This window comes from Bison bison, unplaced genomic scaffold (assembly GCF_000754665.1).
Source record: "Bison bison bison isolate TAMUID 2011002044 unplaced genomic scaffold, Bison_UMD1.0 scf7180017864473, whole genome shotgun sequence".
Taxonomy (NCBI): domain Eukaryota; kingdom Metazoa; phylum Chordata; class Mammalia; order Artiodactyla; family Bovidae; genus Bison; species Bison bison.
The window spans coordinates 5,221,677-5,241,607 of NW_011495034.1; the positions used below are offsets into that span (position 1 = coordinate 5,221,677).

Below are 19,931 nucleotides of genomic sequence, written 5' to 3' on the forward strand. Positions count from 1 at the left end.
AAGAAGTTACAACAGACAATGCAGAAATACAAAGGATCATAAGAAACTACTATGAGCAACTATATGCCGTAAAATGGACAACCTCGAAGAAATGGACAAATTCTTAGAAAACTATATCCTTCCAAAATAGAACCAGGAAAAGATAGAAGATATGAACAGACTAATCACAGGCACATAAATTGAAGCTGTGATAAAAAAAAATTTTTTTTCAACAAACAAAACCCAGGGCTAGATGACCTCACAGGTGAATTCTACCAAAAGTTCAGAGAAGAGGTACCACCTATCCTGCTCAAACTCTTCCAGAAAATTGCAGACAAAAGAAAACCCTTGAACTCATTCTATGAGGCCACCATCACCCTGACATCAAAACCAGACAAAGATGCCACCAAAAAAAGAAAATTACAGGCCAATGTCACTGATGAACATAGATGCAAAAATCCTCAACAAAATTCTAGCAAACAGAACCCAACAACACATTAAAAGGATCATACACCATGATCAAGTGGGCTTTATCCCAGGGAAGCAAGGATTCTTCAATATATGCAAATCAATAAATGTGATATATCATATTAACAAACTGAAAGATAAAAACCATATGATCACCTTAACAGATGCAGAGGAAGATTTCAACAAAATTCAATACCCATTTATGATAAAAAGTCTCCAGAAAGTAGGCATAGAAGGAACCTACCTCAACATAATAAAGGCCATATATGACAACCCAGGTCAGGAAGACCCCCTGCAGAAGGAAATGGTAACTCCCTCCAGTAATCTTGCCTGGGAAATCCCATGGATGGAGGAGCCTGGCGGGCTACAGTCCATGGGGCCACAAAGAGTCGGACATGACTGAGCAACTGAGTGAGCACTCAGTCTTACTTGGCCTTCCCAGGTGGCTCAGTGGTAGAATCCACCTACCAGTGCTGGAGACATGGATTTGATCCCAGGGTCGGAAAGATGCCCTGGAAGAGGAAAATGGAAAGCCACTCCAGCATTCTTGCCTAGGAAATTCCCGCGGGCTACGGTCCGTGGGGTCGCGAAGAGTCGGACGCAACTGAGCACACGCACACACATGACAAACCCACAGCAAATATTTATCTCAGTGGTGAAAAACTGAAAGCGTTTCCTCTACCATCTGAAAGGAAATACATTTTAACTAAAAACTTAAAAGCAACTGTCAACTAACAAGAGCTTTTTAAGCAAGAAACATCCTTAGGAGTCCCTGGGACATGCCTGTGACTGGGAAAGCTCAAATCCAGGCTGGAAAAGGCCAATTTGTTGGGTGGAGTGGAGTTTCCAGCCATGGTGTGGTAGCCCAGATGACCTCTGTATTTCAACTAAAAGATTTTATGTTTCTGAAGTTAGTTATGGTGCCTGTGTCAAGAGGAGGAATGGAGGAAGAAAATGAGATATCAAGATAACTCTCAATCACTTCTTTCAAGTCTCCAGAACATTACCAAGTTACTATATAACCTGGTGCTTCTACATCTCAAACCTATTCAGTTGTTATGAAATTGTGCACTAAAAGAAAGTCATGGAGGGGCTTCCCTGGTGGTTCAGTGGTAAAGAATCTGCCTGGCGATGCAGGAGACATGGGTTCTATTCCTGGTCCAGCAGGATCCCACATGCTTGGAGGAATTAAGCCTCTGGGCCAAAAGTGTTGAGCCTGTGCTCTAGGCCCCGGGAGCCACAGCTACTGAGTCCACCATACCCCAACTATTGAAGCCTGCTTGCCTAGAGCCCCAGGCTCCAACAGCAGGAGAAGCCACTGCAATGAAAAGCCTGTGCATGGAAACTAGAGAAAAGCTGTGTACCGAGAAAGAATGAAACTAACTAAATAAGTGAATAAAATTATTTTTTAAAAAAAGAAAGCCATGGAGACACTCATTAGATTTCTGAATGCAGGAAAAATAAATTTACCAGCTATTATCCAAGTTGTGCCCATCTTTGCAGGCGATGTTCTCTTGGTATCTCTAATTTTCTTAAAGAGACCTCTAGTCTTTCTCACTCTGTTGTTTTCCTCTATTTCTTTGCATTGTTCATGTAAGAAGGCTTTCTTATCTCTCCTTCCTATTCTCTGGAACTCTGCATTCAGTTGGGTATATCTTTTCCTTTCTCTTTTGCCTTTTGCTTCTCTTCTTTTTTTCACCTATTTGTAAGTCCGCCTCAGACAACCACTTTGCCTTCTTGCATTTCCTTTTCTAGGGGATAATTTTGGTCTCCACCTTGTGTACAATGTTATGAACTTCCATCCACAGTTCTTCAGGTACTTGTCTACCAGAACTAATGCCCTGAATCTGACAGAAGCAGAAGAGATTAAGAAGCAGTGGAGAGAATACACATTTCTAACAACAAAGCCAGTGGACATGATGGAAATCCAGCTGACCTATTTCAAATCCTAAAAGATGATGCTGTGAAAGTGCTGCACTCAATATGCCAGCACATTTGGAAAACTCAGCAGTGGCCACAGGATTGGAAAAGGTCAGTTTTCATTCCAATCTCAAAGAAAGGCAATGCCAAAGAATGTTCAAACTACTGTTCGAACTCACTGCACTCATTTCACATGTTAGCAAGATTATGTTCAAAATCCTTCAAGCTAGGCCTCAGCAGTACGTGAACCAAGAACTTCCAGATGTGCAAGCTGGGTTTAGAAAAGGCAGAGGATTCAGAGATTAAATTGCCAACATCTGAGGGATTACATAAAAAGCAAGGGAATTCCAGAAACAATCTGCTCCTGCTTCGTGGACTATGCTAAAGCCTTCGACTGTGTGGATCATAACAAACAATGGAAAATTCTTAAAGAGATGAGAATATCAGACCACCTTACCTGCTTCCTAAGAAGCCTATACGCAGGATAAGAAGCAACAGTAAGAACTGGACATGGAACAACGACTTGGTTCAAAATTGGGAGAGGAGTATGTCAAGGCTGTATACTATCACCCTGATTATCTAATTTATACGCAGAGCACATCATGAGAAATGCCAGGCTGGATGAAGCACAAGCTGGAGTTCAGACTGCGGGGAGAAATATCAATAACCTCAGATACGCAGATGACACCACCCTTATGGCAGAAGGTGAAAAGGAACTAAAGAGCCTCTTGATGAGGGTGAAAGAGGAGAGTGAAAAACCTGGCTTAAAACTTAACATTCAAAAAACTAAGATCATGGCATTGGTTCCCATCACTTTATGATAAATAGATGGGGAAAAAGGAAACAGTGACAAATTTTATTTTCTTGAACTCCAAAATCTCTGTGGATGGCCACAAATTTAAAAGACATTTGCTCCTTGGAAGAAAAACTATGACAAATCTAGATTGTATATTAAAAATCAGAGACATTACGTTGCCAACAAAGATCCGTTTAGTCAAAGCTATGGTTTTTCCAGTAGTCATGTATGAATGTTAACAGTTGGATTGTAAGGAAGGCTGAGCACCAAGAAATTGATGCTTTTGAACTGTGGTGCTGGAGAAGACTCTTGAGAATCCCCTGGACAGTAAGGAGATCAAACCAGTCAATCCTACACAAAATCAACCCTGAATATTCATTGGAAGGACTCATGCTAAAGCTGAAGCTCCAATACTTTGGCCACCTGATACAAAGAGCTGACTCACTGGAAAAGACCCTGATGCTGGGAAAGATTGAGGGCAGGAAGAAATGGGAGCAACAGAGGAGGAGATGGTTGGATGGCATCACTGACTCAATGGACATGAGTTTGAGCAAACTCCGGGAGATAGTGAAGGACAGAAAAGCCTGGCGTGCTGCAGTCCATGGGGTTGCAAAGAGTTGAACACGACTGAGCGACAGAACAACAGCAACAACAAATAAAGTCTACTTTTGATTAGGTGAAAGAACTACTCAGATAATATGGAAACCAAATTCAAAGTAGACAAAGATTTTCCTATGTGTTAAAAATAAACAGGAAGAAGATTACATAGATTAGGTTTATAACTCAACCAGCTTTATAATTTTAAGTTTTCAATGACCTGTTAAGACAGTGCAAATTGCACTTAAAGGTAAATATGTATGTTTATAACTAATTCTTTTATTTTAAAAATCCATATACTCTCAGAAAAATTATGTTTTCATATACCTAATGTGTACATATTGCACACTTTTCCATTTAAAACACATCTACTCTTATAAAAGAAAAATATCTTGAAATCCTGATTATAGAAGCTCAGATTTATGGTTAAAAGAAATTAAATTTCTCTCATTATCTAGTGAAAGCAGTTGATTTAGCAAAGTAAAAGGAAATACCTCCCACTTAAAAAAAATGATGGAGCCATTGAAATGGAGATGGCTCATTCCCCAATGACCTCACCAGCATCTGCTTCAATTACCTTCTGAAAATGAAATAACCAAATTACTGTTCAGCTTTCTGCTGTGCTAACAAAATTAACCTGAAATATCAAAATTCACCTGCTTTAAATTATACATTACACAACTTCTAAACCAAAACCTCTTCAAATGGTGAAGAACACGCACCAAGGTTGTCATAATCAACAGTAATATTCTCACATGCACAGGAAAAATTAATGGAAAGATTAACAACTTAAAGCATCCACGACAGAAATTGGATTCAAATCATGCCACCTATTCAAAAGCAGGATCAATCCATTTTGAAACTAGTCCTCTTTATACAACAGATGTGCTCTTGGACATGTGTGTATAAACTGTATTTAAATGCCGTAGAGTGATTTAGAAATAGAATTAGGGTTCATGGTTGTTTTTCTAAGTATAGCAAAGAATATTTTAAGCATGAATAACTGGCCTCTAATGAACTGTTTCCTATGTTCCCAGGTTCATATTTTGGCTATCTAGTTTGTCAAGTATTCCATAAGTACATTGATAAATACTACTTTTAAATTTTGATGCAATCCATAGCCTCGTTTTCTGGTTCCTCTATATGCACATCACACTCTCAGTTCATACCTAAAGAAACCCTATTTCAAAACTAGAAAGCTACATTTCTCATTTTAGTACATGATATACCCACCTCAAAGTCACCTTTACACGGTTCAAGTGAAATCAACTGCACGGGTCTAGTAACAGAACCATTAAGAAAAGCCCTCCTTCATGCTTGCCACCACCTTCTGCCTCAGCAGGTGCTAGACCAGGTCTTGCTTTGGGAAGAGATCCAGGAGGTTCCCCAATTCAACTAGCATCTTCCTTTCTCATCCCTGGGACACTCTGATTCAGGCTCCATGGTGCTGACTCATCTGTCTGCTTTATTTGGTGCCGAGTCACATTTGCAAACCATAGGCCACCTTATGTCTTGCTCAGTCTCTTTAAATCTGGCCCATTATCCTTTTCAATACTGTTTTCATTTACATGTGAGAAGCAAAAAGCTAAAACAAGTAGGCAGGCCCAGCTCATGTTCGCTGGTATAACACAAAAATGGGTACAGAAAAAAAAATGGGACATTAACCATTTTGCTCATGCAAACTTTATTTAAAATGGTACATGAAGGGAGAGGGAAGTAAAAATGCATGAACAGGGGCATTCCTGCTGGCTCAGTGGTAAAGAATCTGCCTGCTAATGCAGGAGACAAGGGTTGATGATCCCTGGTCCGGGAAGATCCCACCTGCTGCAAAGCAACTAAGCCCATGAGCCACAACTTCTGAGCCTGTGCTCTGGAGCCCAGGAGCCCCAGCTGTTAAGCTCATGTGCCCTAGAGCCCAAGGTCTGCAACAAGGGAAGCCACTGCAACTGGAGAGAAGCCTCTGCTCACTACAGCTAGAGAAAGCCCACCCAGCAACGGAGACCCAGCACAGCCAAAAGAGAAATAAAGTAATTAATTTTAAAAGTTTTTGAAAAAAATGTATGAACACGTACATGTCCTGTGGCACAAGCACCAGGTCACTGCCTCTACAACAAAAGTAACCAAGCTGGGAGACTTTCACCTGTGAGGGCTGCCAACTCTGAATCAAGAGAAATCATAGGGGAATCCTTGCTATACGCCCCAAATATAGAGGAAGTTCAGGAGATTGCTGACTTTTTCATTGGTATGTAGGGACTTGCAAAGTTTCCTTGAAAGCACAGAGATTTCCTAGCTCGTTCCAAAGTTCCTAGTAATTCCTTTACAGTGGAAAGCAGAAAACATCAGTTTTAATTAATTACTGTATCATTTAGATCAGTGAGTCCTACTTATCTTTATATGGGTAACTGATAAGGTTCTATAAAACTCAATTCAACGTAGTTTAATGAAGAATGCAATGTAATAATTAAGAACATAGTCTGTGAGGTCAGGCATACCTGGGCTGTGTCCCAGATCTGCTATCTCATCATTAGGTGACCCTGGGTCAATTACATAACATCTGTGATACAGTTCAGCATCTTTGACTGTAATTACGATACTAACAGAGCAATTATGAGACTAGATGAGTACACAAATCAGTCTCTGTTCTGTAGTACATGTTGGTCATCATTCACAGTGAATGACTATTAGGAGTAGGACATGAACCTACACCCTGTGAGGAATACAAAAATGAAAAAGAACTGACAATAAATAACACAAGCAAATAAGGCAGAGAAGATGAGAGTGCTACTGGGTGTATCCAAAGACGAATGGTGTTCAGGGCCCCAAGAGAAGGGATTAAGAAGCCTAGCAATGCCTTGGGTCAAGGAGCAAGGGAGGGCACATCTCGTTATGTGTGTGGGTGGTGGTGAAAGATTAGATGAAACAGGAAAGGCCTCAAGGAGATAATTAAAGATGGGGTTGCCAGAGTGATGGGTTTGACGTCACTGTAAATAAAAAGTGGATCATAAAGAGCAGTTCTTTGCACAATGAAAGCAGAGGCCTGAGGAGGCAAAGAGTAAGAAATGTACAGAAAATCAAAATAAGAGATTCAGACAGAAAGATAGGAATGAGCCATTTTGTTCAGAACCTCAAATTCAAGAGAAGACTGGGGATTGGGAAGTGACATATCTGAAGTGGGCCTCAGAGAGACTAACCTGGGAGGGTGTGTGGGAGGGTATGCAATCAGCATCTGACTTATGAGTTAGAGGGGGTGAAGACTGTAGAAATTTGCAGACAGGAATTTGAGGGGGGAAAGAAAGGAAAACTTCTACCAAAATCAATGACAGCTGGATTACAAGCAAAAGTGGTGAACTTCCTGAGCTGCGAGCACAAAGCATTTTCTAGTTCAGAACTCAATTTTCTCTTGTGGAAGAGTTGTCATAGCAACAACAACTTGTTGTTGTTCAGTCACTCAGTCATGTCCGACTCTTTGCGACCCCATGGACTGCAGCACACCAGGCTTCCCTGTCCTGCACCAATTCCCAGACCAACAGCAAGGAAAGGTTTCAAATGCATGTGACAAAAGTCTCTGGAGCCAGTAGTGACAAGTTTAAGTCCAAACCCAGGAGTCAGTTCAGCTGAAGTCTTTCTTGACTGTCAGCACCAACAGGCAAGAAGGGGGGCAGCTTAAATCATTTACTTTTCACGTGCTTTGGTCTTTCTGTATCTTGGAGTCCTGTCTTGGGTCTTTCACTGAGACCCATGACTAGAGCCTGGACAAGTTTCAAGGGATAGATAAACTCCCTGAAATGTACACAAAATTCATGCCTATATATTATATCTATTCTTTCTCTTTCTCAATCTTTCATTTATTCATGTATTCCTTACTTAGGCAGTATAGATTTATATTAAAATTCATTTGTGCTTATTTTTCAATAGAGCTTATTCCAAAGACTTCATGTATTTTAATTCAGTCAATCCTCTCAACAATCTTAAAAAATAGGTAACTACTATTATTACTCTCATTTAAGAGAAAAGAAAACTATACAACCCCACAGCTAGTAGTCTTACAGAGAGGAAATAACCCACAGGAGGCCCCAGAGCAGAAGCTGCATAAGCTTAGTTTCATCAGGTAGTTTTGCTGAATTTCAGTTTCCTTGGGTCTCACTCCAGAATCTGGGACAATCCCTGGGACAGCAAGGGAATTTCAGGTTAAACAGGGACAAGCTTGTCACTTATCCTTAAAATTGGTTAGACCCATTACACTGCACTGCAGGAAAGCACATTTATATCATCACAAGCATTTTATGTACAGCTCTCTTTGAAAGTGACAGTGAAAGGGAAAGTCGCTCAGTCATGTCCGACTCTTTGCGACCTCATGGAATAGTCTATGGAGTTCTCCAGGCCAGTATACTGGAGTGGGTAGCCGTTCCCTTCTCCAGGAGATCCTCCCAACCCAAGGATAGAACCCAGGTCTCCCGAATTGCAGGCAGATTCTTTACCAGCTGAGCCACCAGGGAAGCCCAAATTGGTTAGAACCATTACACTGCAGTGGGAAAGCACATTTATATCATCACAAGCATTTTATGTACAGCTGTCTTTGAACAATCGCTTAATGTGTGTTAGATCAAAGAAATTTGTTTTTCAGGGAGGAAAAATAACTTCATTGCCAGTATACCAACCACTGAAGAATTTTCTAAATCAATGAGTCATTGTTCAATATGGTACACAATAAAAAAAATATTTATATTGAGATTCAATATAAACATCCTTATAAATATTTAAAACAAGATTTTCATGAAATAATATTTATTATAACTACATACAACACACACTGATTATTTTCTATTCAGTCTAGCTCAGTCCTAACTGATCTTTTCTATTCCATTCCATTAAAACAATGCTGGTTCCTGTCTACTAAACTGATTTCATGATGCCCAACAGGTTGGTAACCTACAGCTTGAAAAGCAGTATTCTTCAATTAAATCAAGTCATTCTGCCTGTTCTTTAAAAATGAAGCAAAAGCTCGAGTCTGCTACTAGCTAAATGTTTATATGCCTTTTTTTAATCTTTGAAAAAAAAAGTTAATGATTTCCTGAAAGCATTAGCAGATCAAACTCAACCATGGCTGTTTTTCCCAGTAATGAATGACAAGCAATATGTAAATATTCCCTTAAGAGCCACTTGCTCTGAATTCAAATCAAGAAAGTAGGAAACATGAGCCTTAAACAACACTACAGCTCACACAAGAATTTAACTGGTAATTAGGAATATTTTCAAATAAGGCAGATGCAGCTTTTTCACAGGAAATGATTTGGAAGGATTCTTAATTTTTTAAGGTTAGTAAAATTCTGAATACTGAAAAATGTAAGGTGATAAAAAATTAAGACACACAAACCATTTGTATCCTACATTAAAGAAGCTGTTTTAAATGAATCTTCTCAGTCTGTTGATGGGTCAAAAAATACTTAACATGTCACTGACTCAATGGACATGAGTTTGAGCAAGCTCCGGGAGATGGCAAAGGACAGGGAGACCTGGAGTGTTGCAGTCCATGGGGTTGCAGAGTTGGACACAACTGAGCAACTGAACAACATATGTCAACCAATATTTAAGAAGGCATAAGGAAGGAAGAAGGAACTACTGCTGAGTCCCTTCCCTCCAGATGGTCCATCTAGGGGGAGAAAGACTGTAAACACATAAACACAAATAGGAGCTAAGAACATCACACACGGGAGTGTTCTTGCGGAGGGCTATGGATCACTACAGCATGTGTCCCCAGCAGCCCTCTAGGATGGTTCTTAGAAGCTGAAATCAGATACAGTTTCCAGTGAAGTCAAAGAGGATATCCTACTTTCAAATCTATATACAACTTTTCCTACTTATCACAGTATGTTCTAATATGTTCTAATCCCCTCTCAGACAATGTAAAAATGAACACTTAATGCAATTTAAACTGAAACAACACAGAATGAAGAAAAACAATCAGAGATACAGATGAAGCAGACTGGGATACAGGGTCCAGACCATCCATTTAAAGGCTCAGTGATTGGAGGCAAGTTATTTAACCTTCAAATGATTGCTTCATCATCTGCATTTCTATCTACTCATACAATCATGGTAAGAGTGAAGTGAGGAACGCACCTGAAAGCACTTTATAAAGCACCACAATGCTATTAGTATTAACTTCTATTAGAATCAGTAGGCACAGTAAAACTGAAAAGATAGTAACCAAATATTCAGAAGGTTTAGAGTTAACACATACCAAGCACTTAAAGTGGATCTGTTCGCTTTTCATACCCTAGCTCAAGTAAGGCCTGCAATATGATAATATCTGAATCCAACACCTGGTAATAATAAGGTTGTCCCTCAAATCTGGGACATACTAAGGTTCTTCTCTAATGGCCAGCAGGAAAAAACAACCTAGAGACTGTTAATTAAAGGAAGGGCAAGAGTTCTCGTCACCCCACCCCACCCATGTGGTATACGCATTCTTAGTCCGGCTGTACCACAGAGAGACGGCTCTTTCCTAAGGTTCAAAGAGTGCTTCTGTGGGAGCAGGGAGCACTCCCTGGGTCGTCAGCAGTGCTGCAGGTCAACCAGCCAGACCCACCCAGGTGACGCCTTCCACTGAATCTTAGACTCTGAACTTGACCAGGAAGGCAAGCTGAGATTGTCTGTCCAAATGTAGCACTGCATTCATTCCTATTATGCGCAACTACTTTTTTTAGACACGGTGCAATCCTAGGGTATAAACGGGATCACTGTAATGCACACACCTGGCTTTCACAGGTTGGGTATACAGACTGTATGTTCCATATTGCCTTGGTTGGTTAATACTCTGACATTAACTGTATTATACAGATGGATAAAGTAGATCCCAGGTGGTGCTGGATCCCACCTGACAATGCAGGAGACACAAGAGACACAGGTTCAATCCCTGGGTTTGGAAGATCCCCTAGAGGAGGGCATGGCAACCCACTCCAGTATTCTTCCCTGGATTAATCCCATGGACAGAGGAGCCTGGTGGGCTACAGTTCATGGGGTCGCCAGAGTTGGACTTGACTGAGTGACTGAGCACACAGCAGAAAATAAATAAGACATGGATTATGGGATGTCTTCAAGTTATAAACAAGTTGTTTTTCAAAAAGTTCACTTATAATGCAGATTTTTAGAATCCACGATGTATTTCTGCATATTAATTTACAGTGGCATAAATTAATGTTAAGCTGCCAGGACTGCCCACAGAAATCTACTCAGCCCATAATGTGAGTGGCAGCAGGTCAGGTACCTGCATTCTGTGGGTGCCATTCTGCCACCAAGCTGCCACACAGCCCTGGGCAGCCCTGTTAAGGACAAAATCAGGCTCAAACACTGCCTCACCTGCCTGCTATGTAATCTCACTGAAGCTATTCAAACCCTTTGAGTCTAAATTTCCACAGCAGTCAAATCATATCTGGGGATGAACCACATACACAAAGAGCACAAAAGGAGCCTACACAAAAGTCACTGAAAGGACACTAAATTCTGCAAGGGCCAAATAATGTCAAAATGAGTGTGAAAGAAGGGAGCCCTGTGGCATGATTGGGGAAAAAAAAACACACAAAATGCCTGCCTTCTAACCATGAGAGGAAGAAAGAGGGAGCAGAGTCCACAAGGAATAATGATCACCCTGGAGACAGTACAGAAAGTATAATTTCCTTTAATAATGCAGTTTTTCGTTTGATTTCAAGACTTATCGAGCATCACAGAATACCCACATATATAATATATGACTTGTGTATATACAAATTATTTGCAAAAGTGTGGGAAAATGTCTCATGAATCATGTGATCATGAATAAAAAATTAGAACAAAATACCGAAGAGGCTGAGAAACCAAGTGCGCCAGAGCCGGGAGATCCTGAAAGCTCCTTGGGGCTCATCCAGAACACATTTATCGAGTAGTGATGCTGATTCACGCTTCCATTTAGAGCTGCTGCTGCTGCTAAGTCGCTTCAGTCGTGTCCGACTCTGTGCGACCTCATAGACGGCAGCCCACCAGGCTCCTCTGTCACTGGGATTCTCCAGGCAAGAATACTGGAGTGGGTTGCCATTTCCTTCTCCAATGCATGGAAGTGAAAAGTGAAAGTGAAGTCGCTCAGTCGTGTCCGACTCTTAGCGACCCCATGGACTGCAGCCTACCAGGCTCCTCCGTCCATGGGAATTTCCAGGCAAGAGTACTGGAGTGGGGTGCCATTGCTTTCTCCTCCATTTAGAGCTATGCAGCATATTTCAAGATAAAGAAAAGGAAGGATTGGGTGATCCTCAAGTAACTAGTTTCAACCCTAAACTATTAAAATGGGGTCTTTTAAATTTAACTTTGCTTTGATGTTAATTTCAGAAAGAAAGAGAACCGTAAACAAAGGGGGTAGGTAAAGGATTACTGACTAAATACAATCAAACAATGTTTATGAAATCACAAGGTAAAATAGTGTACCAAAAAACAGAGACTATTTAACTACTCAGAAGGGTAAAGGGATGGGGACGAGAGTTTAAAAGCAAGTTTTAGGATTTCTGATACATATTGTGGTAGCAGGCAGAAATCAGGGCAGATCTTGCTTTTGCTCTCCTCTGCACACTAGCAGTGGAGAAGGCACTCCAGGCAACCCACTCCAGTACTCTTTGCCTGGAAAACCCCAAGGGTGGAGGAACCTGGTAGGCTACAGTCCATGGGGTTGCAAAGAGTCGGACATGACTGAGCGACTTCACTTTCACTAGTAGATGTTTGTGTAAGGTGGTGTGGCCACATCACTGCGGCTGTACCCTTGGCCTGACTATCTGATCGTCCCTAGAGATCTTGCTTGGAGCACCTGTAAATACATACGCTGGAGCAAACTGCCTTAGGTGGTCAGAAACTTGCTTTCAAGCAGATCCTGTTGGTAATTTCACTTTGCGGAATTCTACGGTTTGTCAGAGGCAGTTGAAAAGATTTCTGATTCTGGCTGCCTCTTTTCTGATAATAAAGTTTTCAGGTTTCTGCTTGTTTATTTGCTGTTTGCTTTTAAAGCTTGGCCATTTAGGACTACAACAGCATCATAATAGCTAAAATGCAGGTTGAAACAGTTTAAACTGTTCCCTCTTTCATTTCCTAATAACTCATCACAGTGATTTACTATTTAATAGTACCACTGACTGTTGGCCTTGTTCTGTTATTTCTATGCCTCTAGGATCACACCCCATTTTTGAATGTTTTTCTTTTCCACTGTTAGAATACTCTCCACAAGAGGTCAAGACAAGAGTGACAATTAACTTTTGCATTTCTGAGTTGAAAAATACTAGGCTGTTCTTCCAGAAATTCTCAGTTTAAGGGGCTCCCCTCCCCCTGCATCTTAGGAACAACACACTGTTGACCCTGAGCAGGTTGTTCATGAACCACAGCCACCTTTACTGTTGATATCAGTTTGCATGCAGCCTGAGAAGGCGCTACAGCTTGTGGAATCACTATTTACAGCATCCCTAGGCAAAAGGAAAAAAAGAATCTTGACCTAAAGTAACATCTTACATAAAAATTAACTCAAGATGGATAGCCAACTTAAGTATGAAACATAATACTATAAAATGTTTGGAAAAAAAATGAAAGAAAATCTTCAGGACCCAGGACTGAGCAAAGACTTGTTAGACTTAATGCCAAAAGCACAATCCATAAAAGGAAAACCTAGTAAATTGAATCATTAAAGTTAAAATTGACAACTTCTGCTTTGCAAAAGGCTCTGTTAAGAAGCTGAAAGGAAAAGCCACACACTGAAAGAAAATACTGGCAAACTATTTATCAAAGGACTAGTATCTAGAAAGTATAAAGAACTCGCAGCACTAAACAATAAGAAAACAATCCAGTTAGAATATAGACAAAAGAGAGGAAAAGACATTGTGCTGAAGAAGATGGACAGACGGCTAAAAAACACATGAAAAGACATTGTATCTCAGTAGTCATTAAAGAAACACAAATTAAAATCACAATGAGCTATCACTACATACCTCTCAGAATGGTTCAAATAAAAAAAGAGTGAGAATACCAAATGCTAATGAGGATGCCAAGAAACTGGATCATTTATACACTGCAGATAGGAAGGAATGGAAAATGGTATAGCCACTCTGAAAAAGGAGTATGATAATTTCTTATAAAATTAAATGTACTTATCATTTGACTCAGCCACTCCACTGAGCATTCATTTCAAATACATTAAAACTGATACTCACAAAAAGAATTTTTTTTACACAAATGATCCTAGCTTTATTTGTAATAGTTCCAAACTAGAAACAACCCCAATACTACTCAGCAATAAAAAGGAAAAATTATTACATAATTTTTACATAATACAATTATTACATAATACAAGCAACATCTTGGGCAGATCTCAAGTGCTGTGATCTGAATGTTTGTGTATCCCCAAAATTCATATGTTGAAACCTAATGCCCAATGTGATGGTATTTATTAGGGGATAAAGGCCTTCTGGATGTGACCAGGTCATGACGGCAGAACTCTCATGAACTGGTGTCCTTATACAAGAAGCCTGAGAAAGCTCCTTGCCTCTTACCACATGGAAATCACAGTGAGAAGACAGACATGATGGCTCCCTGATCTTGGACTTCCAGCCTCCCGAACTGTGAGAAACAATTTTTGCTGTTTATAAGCCATTCAGTCTGTGGTATTTTGTTACAGCAGTACAAATAGACTAAGATATCAAGGGGATTGAACTGTGTGAAAAGAAAACAATCTCAGAAGGTTAGCTACTGTATGAGTCCATTCAGATAATATTTTTGAAATGACAAATTATAGAGATGGAGAACAGCAGTGGTTGTCAGGAGTGATGGGCAGAAGGAAGAAGGTGAATATGGCTTCCAAAGGGTAGCACACGAAATCTTCTTGACGGAACTGTTCTGTATCTTGATTGTGATGGTGGCCGCACAAATCTACATGTAATAAAACCGAACAGGACTAAAACATGCACACGCACCCATACACAAATGAATGCTTGTAAACCTTTGTGAAATCTGAATAAGGTTAGAAGATTGTATCAATGTCAATTTCCTAGTTGTGACATTTATCATACAATAGTCATGTACGGCGGGAAACTGAATGAAGGGTATAAGATATCATTCTATTATTTTTTAGAGCTACATGTGAATCTAAAATTATCTCAAACATTTAAAAAATCACTATATTGTTGTGTTTATTCTAAGTGTCCTATCTTTCTATGGTTCTTTCTTCCCTAAATAACCCTGATACTCTCTGGGGTCCTAACAGTGGAAAACAGTTCACTAAAATTGGTAGGTTAATTCTTGCTTTCCGAAAATTCTTATTCATGGTTTAGTATTACTAACTGAAATATGTCCCTTGAATATAAACCTATATTTGAATACTGACTCTAACACTACATGAAATGGACAAAATACTTATTTTCTGAGTTACCTCATTAATAAATGGGGGTAAAACCTATTTCATACCTCTATTGTGAAGCTACATAAAACAGTAAGTAAAGTACTTGGCACAGAGTAGTTCCGTAAATGCTCATTCCCTTCATTTTCCCATTAACAATCTATCCAGACATAAAAATATCAACAAAAAGTTTGGCTTTCAGTTTCCAAGACATTTGTTTGGAAAACAGGAAATGCATCTTCAACAAGCACACTGGAGTTGGGGATGTGATGAAGCTGAATTGGTTAAGAAATATTTCAGTTTAGGAGATTATAATCATCATTTTAAAGCCATGTTCTCACTCTGAGCTTAAAAACAGTCCAACCATCAGAATGGTTTATGAACGTTCTAGTGTACCCTTCATGTTATTATGAACAGTGACTGGCTGCCATACAGATGTCTCAATCTATCAATAGTGACCAATCATACAGCAGATTGTTTTCATTCAGATACCAACATATGTGTATACGCTGGATGAGTTCAAGCTTTAAAAATGACAGGGACTACTACAATGATATAATTTCATCCATTCCATTTACCTACAAACATACTTTTTAGTAATAAACACCCCACAATGTAATAAACTTTAAATATGACATAGGTTTTTAGTTATAGCTCAACCAATGAAGCTAAAGAGCAATAGGAACTAAGTACTTAGGATTTAAAATTCAATGCAGCTTGCTAAACACAGGATTCTGAGCAGTCTGCAACGCGATGCATACAGACGGCTAGACTCTCTGAGCAGCACTGGCCTGAGAGAATTGTCAAAGATAGAAAGAGAAGAACCATATGTTATTTCTCTAGTAAAAATAAGAAAAAGATGAAACAAAGTCCATCTAATTGTTCCTGGTTACGTGCTCTCTTTAGAAACAGTCATAAAAAAAAAAAAAGCCAAATGTCCTTAATACTTAAGGACAAAGTCCCCTCAAACATTTTTCAATACTGGTATAAATTTGCCAAACAAATGCTTACCGAGCAAAATAACTTTGTTTCCGTTCCTTCTTCTCTTCCTTGGTATCCATAATATGCGATCAAAAGTGCAAAGTATTTGCAAAATTCCTTTTTAATCAATGAGTCATAACCCTGGTTAAAAAAAAAACAAACAAAACAGAGTGACTGTAAATTAAGAAGTTCATTAATGGCCAATATGAAGAAAGAAGCAAAATAGAGCTACATGGCCCCAACAAATGGAAGCTAAACTTTAACCAGTGAGTACAGTCACATGAGTCATATATGAAATACAAGTGCCCCTGCAGGAAGTGGGGGGCAGGACACTATAATTAGAATGGAGGTGTTAAAACAAAATGAAAAGTAGCTGAAAAAATAAATTGAAGTATTTTTCTCATAATTAACAATTATTTCAAAGTGTGCTAAAGCAAAAATTGCTGACTTTGGAAGATTTTAGGCTGGCTATGCAGAAGCTAATTTTTTTTAAAAATCTTTGAATTCATAATCACTATTTTCAAGCCATTAATGATGAATATGTCTCATCCACAATGATGAAAAAAAAATGGATCACTTGGGTGTTTTACAAGAATGTTCTTACTTTAAAAGTAAAAATAACATCAGTGTTCTATTTTGGAAACATGCCAGCAAGTATCAATACATCTCACTCGAGTGAATGTGGAAATGAAAGCACAAAGCCTCGGGAAGCTATCCGTCAGAAAGGTTTTATATGGTTGCCTCTACCTCACTGTCTCACCCATGCAACTCTCACCTCTGCTTCCCAGGAGTAACCTGGTTAAAACCTATAATAAGAGGTTGTCTCCAGATCAGTCTTCCTTAAATACCACTCTCATTATGCCATCCCCCTGATGAAAAATTCCTAAAGTCTACTTACTGCCTGGTACACTAATCTAAATTTTCTGCATAGCATTCGCCTTTCCTAAAATCTTGCCTTTTCACCCCGAATGAGTCTCAAAGTAAAAAAAAAAATTTCATCAATCAAAATTATTTACTAATTTATATCAACTCCATAAATAATTTATTTCACAATCCCTATTACAGGGAAGGTACTGTGATAAATGAGTCAAATGAATGAGTGAAACTCACTCAGTCGTGTCCAATTCTTTGCGACCCCATGGACTGTAGCCCACCAGGTTCCTCCATCCATGGGATTCTTCAGACAAGAATACTGGAGTGGTTTGCCATTTCCTTCTCCAGGGGAGTCTTCCTGACCCAGGAATCGAATCCAGGTCTCCTGCACTGCAGGCAGATTCTTTACCGTCTGAGCCACCAGGGAAGTCGCATAAGACATGAGACTTGCCCTAATGGTGTTCACTGTCTTGCAAGGGAGACACTTAGGATTTCAGCTGTGTGGGATACATACAGCTGTGGAGAAAGCACAGAGCCTAGAGGAAGAACACTGAGCCTTCCACCCTACAGCAGGCCCCACACACACCAAGATCTGAAAGATGAGCATGGGTTCCTAGTTAAAGGACACGGCAAGCAGGTCTGGCTGAACAAAAGGGACGTGGAGACACAGTCTCTCTCTGCTGCTCCAGGATCAAATGTGAAGCAGGAGAGTGGTGGGAGCTGAGGATGAAGACATGGACAGGATTAGGGTCGTGAAGACCTTTCGTGTCATGTGAAGAGTTGGAACTTTATCCTCGCTGCCCACCCTGTGCTGCCTCTCCTTCCCAGCACCTCTGCCAGCACCATGTCACGAAGGGCTCAGGCTGACCCCACAGCCGCCCTCCTGACAGACATCGCCACAGGGAGGGAGGGCGTGTAATACCCACAGGTTACAGAGGATGGACTTCAGAGGGCTGACAAGAGGGTGAACAGACTCTGCTCGAAGATATCACAGTGGACTTCCCTAGCAGTCCAGTGGTTAAGAATCTGCCTGCCAAGGCAGGGGACACAGGATTGATCCCTGGTCTGGGAAGATTCCACTTGCTATAGGGCAACTAAGCCCGTGCGTCACGACTGTTGAAGCCTGAGCACCCTAGAACCTATGCTTTGCAACAAGAGTAGCCACCTCAGTAAGAAGCCCGCACGCAGCCATGAAGAGTAGCCCCTGTTTGCTTCAACTAGAGAAAGCCCACACACAGCAATGAAGACCCAGCACAGCCATAAATAAATTCTAAAGATAATAATAATACATGATTTTTTTAAAGAAGATATCACAGTCTAACTAGTTGAGAGAGGGCCCACACTTAGGCCAACAGTACTTACACAGAAAGAGGAGGCATGAGTTCAAGACATATTAAGGAGGCAAATGAGTCCAAATTTGGTGACGCACTCCATGAAGACAACATGGGACAGGAAGGAATGATGAACGCCTTCCAAGTTTCTGCCTCAGGGGCTGGATAGACTGTGATACCACAGATAAGATACGATCTACAGGAAAAGGGCAGGCACTTGGCGGGGCGCAGAAGCAGAAACAGATGAAAGATCAGTTTCGGGCACACTGCCTTTGAGTACCCACGGGACTGTTAGCTGGAGACATTCACCAGATGTTAGTTTTCATAAAGCACAGGAGTGCAGAGAGGGCTAGAGAAAAAAGATTGAGAAATTAACAGCATATGGTTGCACTTGAGGAAAAGAAAAAACAACATGATGATAACACCCTGCACATACGACAACTATGCACAAGGCCCCGTATGGCAACAGTGAAGGACACGGGCTCCACTCTGACTACTTTATCTCTGAATCCCTGACGCAGGGCTGCCCTCAAGGGATTTGCCAACCAGTAAGAAATAAATGTGTGCCCGTGACTAGAATGGATAGTTAGTAACTTAGAGCTGTCCAGAAGAACACCAAGAATCCAGAAGACACAAAGTTCAACTCTGAGGTAACAAAGTACCCCTTTCAGGAGGCAGAGGATTTCAACAGGTAAAAAGGGAAAAGCTAAAGGATTTCAGAACGAGAGAACGGCTGAGCATGAAGTCTGGACATGAAAGGGCAGAGTGGCCAGGGCAGGGAAAGAAAACCACGTTTCCTTTCCATAAGTCACCACTTCAACCTTTTCCACATGTTCTCTCTTTTCATCCCTACACCACATTATGAGTTAGGCATCCTTATTTCCATTAAACTGAGGCTGAGAGATGCTAATTTCCCTAGTTCAACCCTCCCAGCCTTGGTGGAACAGAGATTTAGATCCAGTTTGGTGTACCTTCCATGCCTTTTGATAACCTGTGAGGCCAGAAAGCTTTGGACATGAGTTAGGAAAAGTGGTCTGGAATCAGCAGCATCTAATGCCTTGGCATACGCTCCTTCAGGTTAAGACCAACGTACCTGACACAGCGGAGGGGCAGCAGGTCAGTGAGACCCCCAACAGGACGGCCTCAATGGAAAAGACCCTGATGCTGGGAGAGATTGATGACAGGAGGAAGAGGGCGACAGAGAATGAGATGGTTGGATGGCATCACCAACTCGATGGACCTGAGTTTGAGCAAACTCCTGGAGATGGTGATGGACAGGGAAGCCTGGCACGCTGCAGTCCATGGGGTCACAGAGTCAGACACGACTGAAGAGACTGAGCAACAACAAAGTGGAGTGGTGGGGGTGGAAGCCATGCCTTCACGAACTAGGACAGTACTCATTAGAAAATTTGAGGAGGAAAACAAAGAGGAAAAAGACAGTAGCCAAGTGTCCAACTCTCATCACCTCCATTTCACAAGTGGCCTGAGCCCGCGGGGCTCCTTACCAGCTCTGTACCTTCATCCTTACTGTTCTCCAACCTTGAGGTAGTCTTGCTACACTTCGTCTTCCTCTGACCGGATCCAACACAAG

At 40.7% G+C, this 19,931-nt stretch overlaps 1 protein-coding gene across 6 annotated transcripts in view; it reads right to left on the reverse strand.

The window, feature by feature from the left end:
- NCOA7 (nuclear receptor coactivator 7) overlaps positions 1–19,931 on the reverse strand; it is a 163,141-nt gene that overhangs the window by 120,213 nt on the left and 22,997 nt on the right. For 4 of the 6 annotated variants that reach the window (XM_010861762.1, XM_010861767.1, XM_010861761.1 and 1 more), the window contains exon 2: positions 16,167–16,277. The exons of 1 other annotated variant lie outside the window; for it this stretch is intronic. In XM_010861762.1, coding sequence (XP_010860064.1) covers positions 16,167–16,216 — 50 coding nt within the window. In that variant the 5' untranslated portion in view covers positions 16,217–16,277. Of the gene's footprint in view, positions 1–16,166; positions 16,278–19,856; positions 19,873–19,931 lie in introns of those variants that run through there. One more of the 6 variants, XM_010861764.1, reaches the window with a different exon arrangement.